The following is a 14,361-nucleotide window of genomic DNA, read 5'->3' as shown; positions in this document are numbered from 1 at the left end:
AGTGTAAGAATCACCTTGGAAGAGAAGGGGATCAAATACAAATATAAAGAAGAAAATCTCTAGGAGGAGCCCTGTGCTTTTGAAGATGAACCCAGTCCACAAGAAAATACCTATGTTGATCCAAAATAGGAAATTCATCTTTGAATCCCTTGTATAATAAATGGACAAGGTTTGGCATGAGAAATCTCCATTGTTGCCTAGTGATCCTTGCAAGAGATCCCAAGGCAAGTTCTAGGCAGATTACATCGATAAGAAAGTTGGTTCTACAACTCTCTGTGTGTGGTGTGTAGATTGTAGGAACAGTGAAGTTGAGGATTAGGTCATTGGAATCAAAGGAGACTCTCGCAATCCAAGCACTACCTCCATATACTCTCCTAGATCTCAAAGACGCCATTGTTGAGAAGATCTCGATTCTGAAGATCTGATCTTCTACACTCTAAAACCTAATGAGTTTTTAGGAGAAACCCCTAATTCAAACTCCAATTTTGCAAGGGAAAAGTTCTCATATTCAAGCAAGTAATCTTGAAGCCTCTCTCGGGGAGAAACATAGGATAGAAGTTGGACTATCATAACAACCAAATATCATCACACATACACACACCCAATGGGGGAGATTTAAAACTTAATAATAAACAAACAGATAGAGATGGGCTGAAGATTTTTTTTAAATCTAGTTGTATTGCTCATTATCTATTGAAACACCAATTGCACCACTAACATTATCAAAAACCACATAAATTCAACCATTATTTTCAAATGAGATCAGTGTATTGAATTCACCAATGGCACTAATATATCATGAATTATTGTTGCATTGTGAATGACTATTACTTTCTATAAACATTGAAAATGAACCAGTTAGACATAAAATCACCTTGTTCAGAAGCATCTGCAGGTGTTTGTGACGATTTTATTGATAACTACAAATTAAACAATTCCACAAGTGTTAGAAGATAAGACTAAGATAGTAAAGAAGGCCACTCATATCTCAAATAGTATCCTTAAATGTGTACAGAACTAATAAGCATAATCATATGATGGGTATCTCCATACATCAATGTCTGTCAGAGATGAACCTAACTTGTCAGCCAGTGCAGCAAGATGCTCTTTTGCGTCCTGAGAAACAAATATTGTACATCCAACATCAATTTAAAAAAAAAAATACAACTATTCTTAAAGCAGATGTGGACGCCAAGAAAAATGTATAAAAGTAGAAAAGAGAAATACACAACATGAAATCATAGTAGAATTAAATTTACAGCGTTTACAATACGTAAAACATCACAAAGAAATGGTATTGTTTTCTCTCCTTACATGTAAGATGGAGAAAATGAGTCAACAAGAAATTCAATGTATTAAGGGATGTCGATTCAAAGCTTTATGGTTCCTTTTGAAAATGAGTGGTCCCATTTCAGATTCAAGAGAAAATTTAATGATCAAGAAGTCCAGAACATAGCATCTCTCACCAGTCTTACACAATTGTTTTCTTTTTTTCTCTCTGACGAGGATCGAAAGGTCTGAGCTTGAATCTGCCTTTACCGATCCAAAAAAAAAAGACAAAAAAGGTTTGAGCTTGCAATCAGGATGGTATGTTACAGGTTACGTTGTTTTACAATTCTCTATCCTCCATATAGTGTGGAATTCCCAGTTTATGTTGTCTAGTGCACAACAGTTCCCTTTAAGCTTGCTTTTTTCTTTGGTTTGCAGCCTTGGAAAATATTTTAACCACTGGTCACATATCATACCAGGAGTACAATCTCAGTAATTTTTTGTTTATTATGTAAATCTAGCGGTATTCTGCCAATCATTTGCTATAATTCATAGTTCCTTTTTTCCGGGAGATTTGTGTTCATTTCCTTTGTTGTTCCACACATGTTAGTGCTTCTCAAGATTTGTTGTTACATTGTTTCATAGTTGGCAGATCAAAACCTTTGATGATAGAGAAAGGATCCTACGTAAATTGATTCCCCTTATCGTATGTTAGGACACCCAAAAAAAAAAAAAGGAACACCAGAACACATTTATTACCATTAAGAAGCTTCAATTTGAGTAAGAATATGTAAATAGTTTATTAAATGTATACAGTTGGTCCTCAATACTATCAGGAAAACTACCCCAAAGTTGGACTTTTACAAAAACAAATAATAAATAAAAAGGGAGGGGGGGGAATTGCCTCATCAAGGTAATCGACGTCAAGATCGCCTGATCCATCAACATTTCCAAACATAAATCCCAACAAACGATTTCCTCCACCAGCCTCCTCGTAGTCCTCATCATCATCATCTGCCAAGTTAAAAATTCAAATCATTTAATAAAAGTACATCACAACACTTCAGTGACATCATAAAAATAGAATTTACAGCAGCAAATGAAGTGAGAAAAGTTCAGTTGGCAGTTACATAAGGTTGATATAGATTTTCTTCTTTGGCATGCCAACCTTACTGAAGCTTTAAGCGACAAGTGCCAATATAGACAATACCTGGTACTAACCTTAATGGAATAAAATTAATATTCTTTTTCTTTCTGGGAGTGAGGGGAGGTAATTTTAATTCTGCCATAGATCTTTTTGTGACCTAAATGAAAAGCAAATTTTGAAATTTCAAAATTTTGTCTGTGAAGTTCTAATAATGAACAGAATAAATGACAAGGATATCAAAACTAAAACCCTTTTCAAGCCCTATAGTCCAAACATAACAAGGTTTTCTCCTATGGTAACGATTAATCTCCATTGTGCTTCAATCACGAAAGGAAACAATGTGCACTTGGAGGGTATTTGAGATATTAATCACAAATAAAAGTTGAAGATAGGCTGAAATTTAGTTCCTTCTGACTTTCCACTTTACTATAAGGCATCTAACTCCATTCAAGAACACAAAAACAATCAAAGACATTCTTTTTTTCAGTCAGAAACGTTTTTAAGATTCATGGACACCAATTGACAGTTGTGGTAGTATAAATTTCTTCATAATTCAAACAATTAACTTACCCTCATCGCGATCGTGAGCATCATGTGAGTTGACACCTGACTCCTCTTCCATGTCGTTTTAATGGCGTTGCACTACATAAGAGGAGAAAGATCAATTCTAGTAATTCAGCTCAATTTAAAATTAAAGAAAAAAAAGAAATTCAATTTATCTTCAGAATAAGTAGAATAATAGAACAAAGAAACACAGCTGAAAAAGAAACCCTAACCATCAAATGTGAACTTTCTTAAAAGCCTGCAATCAAAAACCAAAAGAGTTGCATAAAATTCATTTAAAATCTTTTATTGAATTGGATTTTTTTTTTTTTTATAAAAAGAAAAAGGCAGGAGTAAGGACTGACCAATTGGATCTTTGAGAGGATTTATTGAATATTGTGTCGTCGAATACTTTGGAGTTTGAAGAGAGTGATTCGATAAGTTCAAATAAAAAGAATAGAACAGTAAATTAAACTAGAATCTAGCTAGGGTTTTGCATGGAAATGTTCTTCAATGAAGAAATCTTTGTTGAGGGAGAAATAGGGAGGGAGAGTAGTAATGTGGGAGAGGGAGCCTGATTGATGATATAAACAGAAATAAAATTAAAAAGGAAAAAAAGAATCATAAAAAGTGTTCCTAGGTTCTTAAATATAAATAAGTTGAGCAGAGAAGTCAAGGAGAATTTGTTGTTCATCATAAAAATAAAAAAAATAATAATGAAAATTCACTATTTTGAATAATTATATATAAATCATGATAAAATCATTGAAGATAAAAATAAAATAAAAAATTCATGCGTTCTTTAATCAGAAACAAAAACCCTAGAAAAACAGAGTATAAATCGAGCAACTAAAATAGGCAATCGATCTTAATAGATGTACTAATTCGAATGCGAGAGAAACGAACCTCCAGAGCTTCGTCGAGCCTTGATTTAGGACAAATGCTTCGAGAGATGTAATTTCAAGCTACGAGGGAACTGCAGAGCTAGCAGATGTTATATATAGCGAACATTATGGCCTGAACGTTGGTGGGAAGGACGGTCTATCAACGATTTACTCAAACACGTGGCCGATTTAGAGACGTTGATCTATTGGGTTTCGGCTGACTTAAGTAGTTTTGGAAATTACTTTGTGGGTTAGGGTCCATCCGCTACGTAACTTATCAGATTCTACCAGATATTCAATTGCGTAAATAAAAGGAAAAATTACTTAAAAGACCCTAACATGCGGATTTCTTTCTAATTAGTCCCTACGTTTTTATAGGGCTGTTTGATTGCATGGAAAATATTTATTTGACAAATGATTTATCAAGCAAAAGATGCAATGGCAAATTCTTTTTCAAAATCATGGAAAAAAAAAAAAAACTTGATAATTTTATTTTTAAATATCATTTTAACATTTAAATTATGAAATAGGTTTTTTTTTTTTTATTACAACTAACAATCAACCGAAAACATAAAGGCAAACGGCTAGAGCACGTACTTTTCTTCTCTTCAACTTGGATAGCAGCCTTTTGTAAAAGAAAATAACATCCCTCTTATAATGGACGTAATTTTAATTAGTCAGTATCTTCTCTTTTTTGAGAAGTTAGCCTCTTCAAAGATTGACACATCGGACTAGTTGTGAAAGCTTGCTTATAGATGTTTTGAACTAGATCATTTTTTATCTGTAATCTATTGCACCATGCTTAGATTTACTTAACGATAAAATAAAATTTTAAAAATATATTAAAAATAAAATTAGTCTGTGATTTAATAACTCTTAAAAATGATAAAATAAAATTTAAAAAAAAATGTTAAAATACTATTTTTTTAAAAGATTAAAATAAAATTATTTTTATTATTTTAAATTTAAGTAAGAGCCATGTTGGAATGACCTCAAGATTGTACCTCATATTGCATAACCTTTCATCAGATAATGTAGGAATCATAGATGTTTTTATTACTCGTATCTTGATGAAAAGCAATTATTATTCTTACGAGCTTTAATATTAGGATGTGTGATATGAGGTACAATCTTGAGGTCACTTCAGCATTAGTCTTTAACAAATTAAATTAAAAATAATTGGATGGTAAAACAAATTATTAGGTATGTGTGCAAAAGGGGTATTTTAAAGTTAAGACAAGTACTATAAGCAAGTGGGTGAAATGAGACATTCCAATGTGTGCAAATAGACCTGCGCTTCAAAGTAATAGATACCCTACTTATAAAGTAACCTTGGACATTCCACATGTTCCCACCTTATGATACCAATGACTTATTCGTGTTGTATGGACAGGCAGGGACACATTTACATTGGGGACACTTGCTCCCATAAGAATTTTTGAAGTTTATGAGTATATATGAGTTATTGCGACAGATAACAATAATGAATAAAAAAATTTGTCATTGTTGCCCCTACAATTGTTTTTACTCTATTGTTTGTCCCCGCAAAAAAAAAAAAAAAAAATTCTTTGATTGGTCCGATGAGGGCAAAATCCTAGGTCCACCCCTTCGGATAGGCACATCGTTTGGAGTACAAAACAAGTACTTCTGTCGTAGTTATTGGTTGATTTGGACCATTCAATTCGTTGTCCCCACTCCCAACCAAAGAAGATACCCTAATGAATGGTATTTGATTCAATCACCTAGCTAATATGAATGGTATTTGATTCAGTACTATTTGTTGACACTAAGTCAAAGATATTAGCCTTACAACTTACTGGAAGCCAAGGTCACTTTGCGGGTCCCACCATGTATTAAGTCTCCAACTAAAGGCTATTATGATACCGTGAGCCACCTAAACAACTCGTGTCCATGGGAACATATCACGAGGAATAAACTAGGATACGGGAAAGGCTATAATGGGATTGTCAATGGATTGGATCAAACCCAGATCCGATTATATGTTATAAACTATATTACATTTTTATTAAGATTTGTGAAGTTTGTTTGAAATTTGTATATAAAATCAGGTTTGGTCCAATTCAATTGTTAATGGATTGGATCAAGATCTTAATATTGAGTTTCAATAAAACTCGATCCAATAGGGGTCCAATCCGATCAGTATTGGATTTGATCTGATCATTGATAGATCAATACCAAATCAATCCCAATTTGATGCATTAAATACACCTCCAAACTTTAGTTTGCCCTCAAAAAATATTTTCTACCTCAAGTAAGCATTTGTTTGCTCCCCGAAATGCTTATTTCCAAGATGTATTTAATGTAATCTTAACATGTGCCTCTAGTGCACATGTTAACAAAACCCTTGTTACAGTATTTGATTATAGCATAAAAGATGGAAAAATAGATGCGAAGCAATCCATTTGAAGGACAGAATTATCCAATAATGCCACTGGAGGAGAGTTAGAGCTTCTTTAAAACAATCATGTACTCCAACTAGATGGGCAACTAGCCAACTTTGGACCCCCTTTGGATGTCACATGGCACCTTCTCTTCATTTGGGATAGGTTCCAATATTTGATGATGATAAGATAGAACACTCGAACCATTGGAATAGAGTAAGGGGGGAATTGGTTAACTCAGCTTGTTCATTCAAAGACAATTGATCTCTAAGAATCTCAACCCCCCACCCCCCTTCCCAAAAAAAAGAGAGGGGGGGGGGGGGGGATGACGAGGTGTCTTGACCCATAAGCCCTAGTACATGGCCTCTTAGAGCATTATATCTCACCAAAATCTCCTAGGTACATGCATTACCCCACATATCAAGTAAGTCAGGACAAATCCTTGTAGATGACCAAAGAGGGGTTTGACCATCATGATCTCTATCTTTTTGGAGGGCCCCCCCCCCCCCCCCCGGCCACTACCCCCAACATTCATTAGTCATACCTAATAAATTAGTATTTCTCTTCCTATGTAATTAAAGCACGAGACTTATTTTGATAAGTGGACCTTGCTCAATAAAAAGTTGAGAACAACAATTACGTGCATTCCAAATAACTTATATCTGAAGATGTAGAATGTTGTATATAAAAACAAACATGTATCACGTGTGCAGATCTTAAACTAAAAAATAATTCATTCAAGATAGAATCCAATGAAATCAAGAACTATCAATTTCTGTATACAAACAAGAGGTTCCCAAAGACAAATGTAAGTAATTTTTTAACACGAACTATGTTACTTTGTCATTTTTTATTGATCACAATGACCATAGGGTTCACAAGCTATGGACTTTCAAAAGTTGATAACCATGACAGAAAAAAAAAAGGGGGAGACTAGGAGTGTTACTAAAGAAAATTAAGAACCTCAAATAGAATCAATGCAGGATTTTACTTATTATATCTATTTCTAATCAAATCATTCTTTATTCTCATACCCTTTTTACAAATTTATTATTATTATTATTAGATTTAATTACCAAGTAATTCTTTATTACTAGATTTGATTACCAAGTAATTCTTATTCTTTGTTTTACTTGTTCCTTAGATTTGGTCACCAAGTAAAGAATTAGATGCGTGACTTACATTATCCTTATCCTTCCAAGTTTATCGATTCCAAAGAATAAGATACATTCGTTATAGATAAATTAATGACACTATGTTATATTTATGGAATCAATTGTATCCATCACACCAGGCAAATAGTCCCACTTGAAAGGTCACTTGAGTGCTTGTAGGACCCACAAAATGCTTAGATTTATAGTCAAACAATATACGGAAACTATCATATATTATACTCATATATGGAAGCTGCGGGCTACATATAATTACAGCCACCTCAGCTTTTTCATCCACGCACACCAATTCTCTTTTGCTTACACTTCCTCACAAGACATAATATAGAAATAAATTAAAAAAAAGAAAAAAAAAACATGGGGCAGAATGTAAAATGATGATAGAAGAAGGGTTGAAGGAGGAAATTTAGAAAATTAGACTCTGAAGTTCTTGCCAGTAAAAGTTTGACCGAATTGCCAATTAGCAGGTGCGACGTTCCACGAAGTAGAAGTTCTACGATCACTGCCGGTTACACGGAAGGAAAGTGACTGGCCCACCAGCACAGAATTTGATTGCCAATTTTGTCCCCAGTTGCGGCTCATGCTCATCCATTCTGTATTTGACCCTTTAATGCTAACGCGCTCGATGTTTCCTGCTCCCGCGACGTTTGTGATCAAAACCAAGTTGAAGTAACGGAAACCGTTAATTGTAAATCTGATCCCTCCTTCCTTCGTACATGGCACTCTGTGTGTAATAAATGAGTTGTCGTAAGGGTACTTTGGTAAATAAACTCTAAAGAAACAATTCTTTTAACGTGATACCCGGGCCATAACTTATGACTTGGTCCAAGCAGGTTTCACGATAATTTGTAATAAAATTGATTCTATTTCTATGTGAAAATAAATGAAAGCGATTTAATGGAGAACGCATTTTTTTTGTTATTATTATTATAATAAATATAGGAATAATATTTAAATTTTTTATATCAAATATTATAAGAATTGATATTTATAATATTAGAGAACTGCTATTATCACATCAACTTTTGTTAGTGCCACACCAATTCTTATGTAAATCATCAAAGACATGTATAATGTTGGGATGGCATTAACATAAGTTGGTGTGACAATAGCAGCTCTCTAATATTAAGATCCAATAAAAGTCCAATTCAGCAAGAGTTGGATCTTACTTTTATCGAATTGGTTCTGATCCGAGCCAATCCTTATGAGATTGGTCCCAAATCAAATTCAATCCAATCTGGATCCAATCAATTGACAGTCCTAACCAAAATTAGGAAAACTGCAATTCTGTTTGTATCTCGGCCATTTGTTGGACCTTAAGCGTCCATCATCGTTGTAGCCTAGACAATCCCGTAAGATAACAGAAAAGACGGAACTGTCAGAGATCTAACATAACTGCTAAAGACCGGAAATCTGACCCACACCGAAAATAATGAAAGAGTTAAAAAAAAAAAAAAAGTGATAAAATAACCTGCGGTAAGAGACAGGGACGATTCCGGCACGATACTCAGCAATTTTAAGAAACATGGGCATGGCGAGGTCGAAGTGAGGGCGAGGAGGATTGCACCATCCACCATTGTCGCTCGGAAGAGCGTAGTTTGGTGGACAAAAGTTGGTGGCAGTGATGAAGATGGAAGGACTGCCAGAGTGACACCATCTTGGATCGTTGGCGCATTTGATCTCAAAACAGGAACCGCAGCTCAAACCCTCGTTGAACAAAGCTGTGCTTAATGCTGCTGTGTTCACGCCGTAGCCTTCGCTGTAGAGGTTACCATAACCACAAGCTCCACCTACAAATGAAAAAAATAAATAAATGTAAGAGTGACAGTGACAGTGAGAATTGGATTTTTGAATTTTGACGGGTAATGTGGGAAAATGTAGAAGAGAAGGTGATTTTAGAAATGGGTTTGGGAGAAAATGCAGGGAAATTATTTGAAAGATGAGATCTTTACTGGTATTAGAAACAGGGATTTGGAGTTTTTAGATAAGAAAAATGATGAACGACAAATGGGATTTCCTAGAAATGGGTTTGGGAGAAAATGCAGGGAAATTATTTGAAAGATGAGATCTTTACTGGTACTAGAAACAGGGATTTGGAGTTTTTAGATAAGAAAAATGATGAACGACAAATGGGATTTCCTAGAATTGTAGATTTCTGTGGTGGGTTCTGTTATTGACCTATAATTTCTGTGGGTTCTGATTTAATTTGTAAGCTAGCAGAGTAAAACAGAGACGAGTTTCGTGAGATTCGCCTGGAAATGCAGAGAAACATGTGAGTTTTCTCTACTGGGCATGAACATGCAGACTTCAAGTTGGATTAATGGAGACTATGTTTTTTTTTTATAAGTAATGGAGACTATGTAGATTTGACTTGTGAAAAAACAGAGTAAGAGTGTGGGGCTCTAAATTATTTGAATGAAAAATGAAGGAGTAAAAAAAACATATCTGGCACTAGAATTAATAAGAAAGTGAAATGACACCGGAAATCTGACACATAATCGGAAAATGGGTAATTCCGAACTCGAATAAACATTTACCCATTGTTCCGGAGGCGTCGCTGCCGCCATAAAAGGTTGCATGGGCGCTCTGCCAGTCTCCGCCGGTGTAAACGCCGGGGATTCGGGCATCAACTAGTGTCGAAAACCAGATTAGAGAAACAACACAAAGCACACTCACTACTGAAGCCATGTCTCTCAAGAAGAGAAAGTTTAAGAGAGAGAGATGTGATCGTCTGATGGAAAGAGCAAGGGAAGGTGGACTATTTATGGAGGATGTTGGTAGTCCTAGTGACACTCTAATTAATAGGGTAATTTGGATGGCCCCCTTCAGGTTTTGGAATATTTGAGTATTCTAGCCATAAAGGTTTTGTAATATTTGAGTATTCTAGTGACACGCCAACTTTTACTTTATAACACACCAGTCCTTTTAAAATTAATATGTAGATTGATGTGTTATACGTAAAATTTAGCATTTTAATAGAAGTTCTCTTAAATTATGCCAAACATTTTTTGTTACATGGATTAGAAGTTTCAAAATGAGCTAATTTTTGTGAAGATGATCTTTATCTTTTTTTTTTTTTTTTTACTTTGGTGGTTTACACGTACCAATCACCTTGCATGTGACAACAATTAAACAATTATTTTTGTGAGGATGATCTCTATGGTGAAGAGACCACTCGCTCAATTTACATGTTGAAGAATCATGGATCGATAATTATTTTTAAATCAATTTTGATGGGGTTAGAAATTTTAGAGTGAATTGATTTTTTATGAGGATGATCTAGTCATCATACAGATTATCCTCACAAAAACTCAGTCATTCGAAAATGTCTAACCCATATATTGAAAAATATTTGACTTTCTTTAGGGCCTCTAGACTTTTTACCAGTGCAATTCCTTAATGGCTAGTTATCCCATTATGAAGAATCATTTTGGATATTCAAGGAGTTTTAATCGTGCCATACAAAATGCTCATCATAAATATTTTTAATATATATATATATATATATATATATATATATATATTTTTTTTTTTAATTCAACCCAAAATAGAAGAGAACATGGTGACTACGTTGGAGAACTTAGAATCCAAAATGATTCTTTAAAATAGTAGTTGGGCGATGGAATTTTTTGGAGTCAAAAAGAAGAGAACCCAGATCTCATCCTCCATTTTGAGGTTTGAAATTTTGATATTCCAAAATGGAATAGGAGATGGAGTATGCGTTGCAGACCCTTCAAATGGGTTTAATGCTCCACAATGACAGTTGAGAGGGGATGGAGTAGGTGTCGAAGTTGCTCTTAGATATATAATCTTACAACAAAATAATAACTAAAACATATCAAAGAGATTTGATGATTTCATGGGGATTCTCCAATAAATGCAGCCTCACCAACATCTAGAAACCTTTAGTATTTCCCACTATATTATGCTCATATTTGATATTTTATCTGAAACATTGTTCGATTTAAGAAAATCTAACTTTTATTTTCTTATTGTAATAGAAAGTAAGGTAGCACTCAAAATTTGAGTTAGATCCTAATAATGCCCATTTCTGATTTTCTATCATATTATATAAAGTTAGATTTAACATTTTATAACAAAAATATAACTAAAATACACCATAAAATGATAAATTTACACTCAATTATAAAAAATTTCAATTATAATGGAGATTGGATCCCTATTTTAAAAAATAAATAAAAATAGTATCAAACAACTCGAAAATAAAATCTGAAAATTATTCGGAATCTATTCCAAATATGTTAGGATTGGATTTGGGCTTAGCTAACTTAAACTCGATGATCGTAACAAATTATGATCAGCACTATCTGAGCATCCAAACAATGCATGGGACCCATCTATCAATTTTCATAAATTCACATGTTCTACGATACCTTAACTCTATGTGATTCCCATCTCAACGACAGAAAATCTCGACCCACACCTACCTTATTTCAGAATTTAGAATAATTGCACATGTTCTGCTATTTAAACATATTTGTTAGGTTATTGCCATTCTAGTATTAAAATATATCGATACAAAATAAAGAGAAGATGGTGTGTAATGAATGTGGAAATTAACCAATAAAGATAGCAACGAATGTCCCATCATCAAATGTAAAAGAATCTCTAATACTTAAGATAGTTTTACTTATTATTATATTTTTTATCGAAATCTTATAATCCAATATTTGCAATTACTTAAAGATTTATATGAAAATGAAGCACGATATATGGGTACAAGAATAATATCAATGTGGGTCTCGACATGAAAGTAAGAAAAGGAGAAAAACAAAACTCTTGGGTCTAAAGATAGACTACTAGCATTGTCAAAGGTAGCTTGTCTATAGCTTTCATAAAAATATGTATTATAGTTTGTTTCTGGCAAGGATGGTACATGGATTCCATTCCTCTATACCATAAAACACTCCAATTTAAAGGCCTAAAAGTCTTCTAGACCCTTAATTAATAATATAATGTCGGTGAGTCTGGTGGGGTACATTGGTCCCACCAACTTAAGCTTAGCTTGATTTTCGGAAATAAATTGAATGAAATTGGAAACAAGCTTGTTCCATATAGATCCCATACAATGCCAACTTTCAGTTTTTACCTTTAGAAATTTCTTGAATATATGCTAGTTGATATTAAAAGAAAGATAATTTTGATAAAACCCTTCAAGTCTTGGTGTATATTTGAGACATCCTTTGGATTTTCAAATTGATGACATATCTCCAATCTCATGACCATAATCTTTTGTTAGTCAAAATAAAAATTATCAAAATACCGTAATCTTTAACATATTTTGAAAATTGTAAGAGCACATTAAAAGTTCCCGGGATAGAGAACTTCAATAAACAAAAAGTCAATAAAGTGAAACTATAGGGAGTAGATGATAAGTTTGGGGGTTCAACTCAAAATTAATTGGCAATGAGTGAAGATGCCTTGGAGTTTATAAGGAGAGAAACAAGGTAATGAGTGTTTGATGTGGGGCTAAACTCAACATGACCCCACATGTGTGGGCCAAAGCACGTGGAGATCTGAACTGGGTGACGTGAGAGAAAGAAAGGTCCGCTTTGATACCATGATAAATTTGAGGGTCCAACTCAATCAATTGAAAATGAGTGGAGATGCCTATGAGTTTATAAGTATAGAGACAATGCAATAAGTGTCCGATGTGGACTAAATTCAATAATTTCTTTATTCTGGTGTGCAAAATATTTACTCGATACCAAAACAATTTCTTTGTGATCTTAGTTTTCAGATGGAAAGTCGGAATCGTCTTAAACCAATTGGGTAGGGTCATATTTACTTGATAGAAATGTGAAGGGTAAAATATGTCCTGGTGTGCAAAATATAGTTCTTTCTTTTGTGTGGTTTCTTTTCTTGAAACACAATAATACTTTAAATACCCAAAATAGCCTCGACTCATTGAGAGGGAATGGGGAGAACGTTAAGTTGTCTTGGCAACCGCAAGCACGGGTCATGTGGCGAGGGGGAGCGGTTAGTACAAAGCATGTGAAGTGGGGGCAGCCAAATGTGAACCAACGTGTTTCTGAACTAGCCACCCTCCCCATGTGCTTAAGTTACAAACAAACCCTATATCACATCATTTCTCATGTCCAAATTGTCAAGCTTACATATGACCCACCCAAGTATAGAAATCATCGAGATCTGCGTTCTCCATTGTATGGTGGAGATCATATTTATAGGCAAAAAATTTGTAACCTATCTTTGAATTTAAGCAATTTAAGCAACTTAGCAATATTGAAGCTCCTTTGGTAGATATCATATCGATGCACAAAGACAAAGAAGAAAACAACTTAAACCAGAGTTGAATACAATTTGTTGGTCATCTCGAGGTATTTTTATTGAAGGAAAAAAAAATGGCACTACATTATCAAATCATAGTGTATTATAGAATAAATCAATTTGAGCAAATGATCACGAATGTAACTTTAGATGATGGTGGATCACTTTGATTGAAGAGTTCTCTTTTGCAAAAGCCATACCTATTGATTAAGGCTAATGATTTTCTGACTCGATTTTTTTTACTCGATCTGTACTTGGCTGACATGGCATGGGCTCAAAACCATAGATCTTTTTCCTTGTGTATCCCAAAGAAAATGATCTATACCAAGTATAGACCGAATGAAAAAAAAAATTGAGTCAGAAAATCACGACTCATTGAATAATTCAACTAGAGAGTTAAGGTGGGGTTGTCAAATAAATGGGATAAGGATTGGCCTTAGGGCTTATTGGGGAAACATAAGATTTGATAGAAGGGAAAGCTATTGGTGACAAAATGGACAAGAACTTGATGCCTTTTGCTGCATTATTCTTGTCAAATTGCTTTTGCAAAACAGTTTTGTTTTTATAATTTTAATTTTATGTTTTGGAATTTTAGGTAATTGACTTCACATTTCAAAAATACTCTGGGTATTCTA

At 34.0% G+C, this 14,361-nt stretch overlaps 2 protein-coding genes across 5 annotated transcripts in view; both read right to left on the bottom strand.

The window, feature by feature from the left end:
- LOC147395235 (transcription initiation factor TFIID subunit 1-like) overlaps nt 1–4,018 on the bottom strand; it is a 31,306-nt gene extending 27,288 nt beyond the window's left edge. For 3 of the 4 annotated variants that reach the window (XM_086451169.1, XM_086451170.1, XM_086451171.1), the window contains exons 1-5: nt 3,866–4,018; nt 2,987–3,058; nt 2,174–2,283; nt 1,054–1,116; nt 875–920 (exon numbers count right to left, since the gene is read on the bottom strand). In XM_086451169.1, coding sequence (XP_086307295.1) covers nt 875–920; nt 1,054–1,116; nt 2,174–2,283; nt 2,987–3,038 — 271 coding nt within the window. In that variant the 5' untranslated portion in view covers nt 3,039–3,058; nt 3,866–4,018. Of the gene's footprint in view, nt 1–874; nt 921–1,053; nt 1,117–2,173; nt 2,284–2,490; nt 2,574–2,986; nt 3,059–3,865 lie in introns of all 4 variants that reach the window. The other variant, XM_086451172.1, reaches the window with a different exon arrangement.
- A 3,542-nt stretch (nt 4,019–7,560) lies between these two features.
- On the bottom strand, nt 7,561–10,140 carry LOC147395234 (expansin-A6-like). The gene is made up of 3 exons (XM_086451180.1): nt 9,955–10,140; nt 8,889–9,207; nt 7,561–8,141 (listed from the first exon to the last, which is right to left on the bottom strand). The coding sequence occupies exons 1-3, from the start codon at nt 10,103–10,105 to the stop codon at nt 7,832–7,834; spliced, it is 780 nt and encodes a 259-aa protein (XP_086307306.1). The 5' UTR covers nt 10,106–10,140; the 3' UTR covers nt 7,561–7,831.
- Nucleotides 10,141–14,361: the final 4,221 nt, after the last annotated feature.

Source organism: Akebia trifoliata, chromosome 8, assembly GCF_017979445.1.
Source record: "Akebia trifoliata isolate Shusen 1 chromosome 8, ASM1797944v1, whole genome shotgun sequence".
NCBI lineage: Eukaryota > Viridiplantae > Streptophyta > Magnoliopsida > Ranunculales > Lardizabalaceae > Akebia > Akebia trifoliata.
This window is presented reverse-complemented; position numbering and strand designations above follow the sequence as displayed.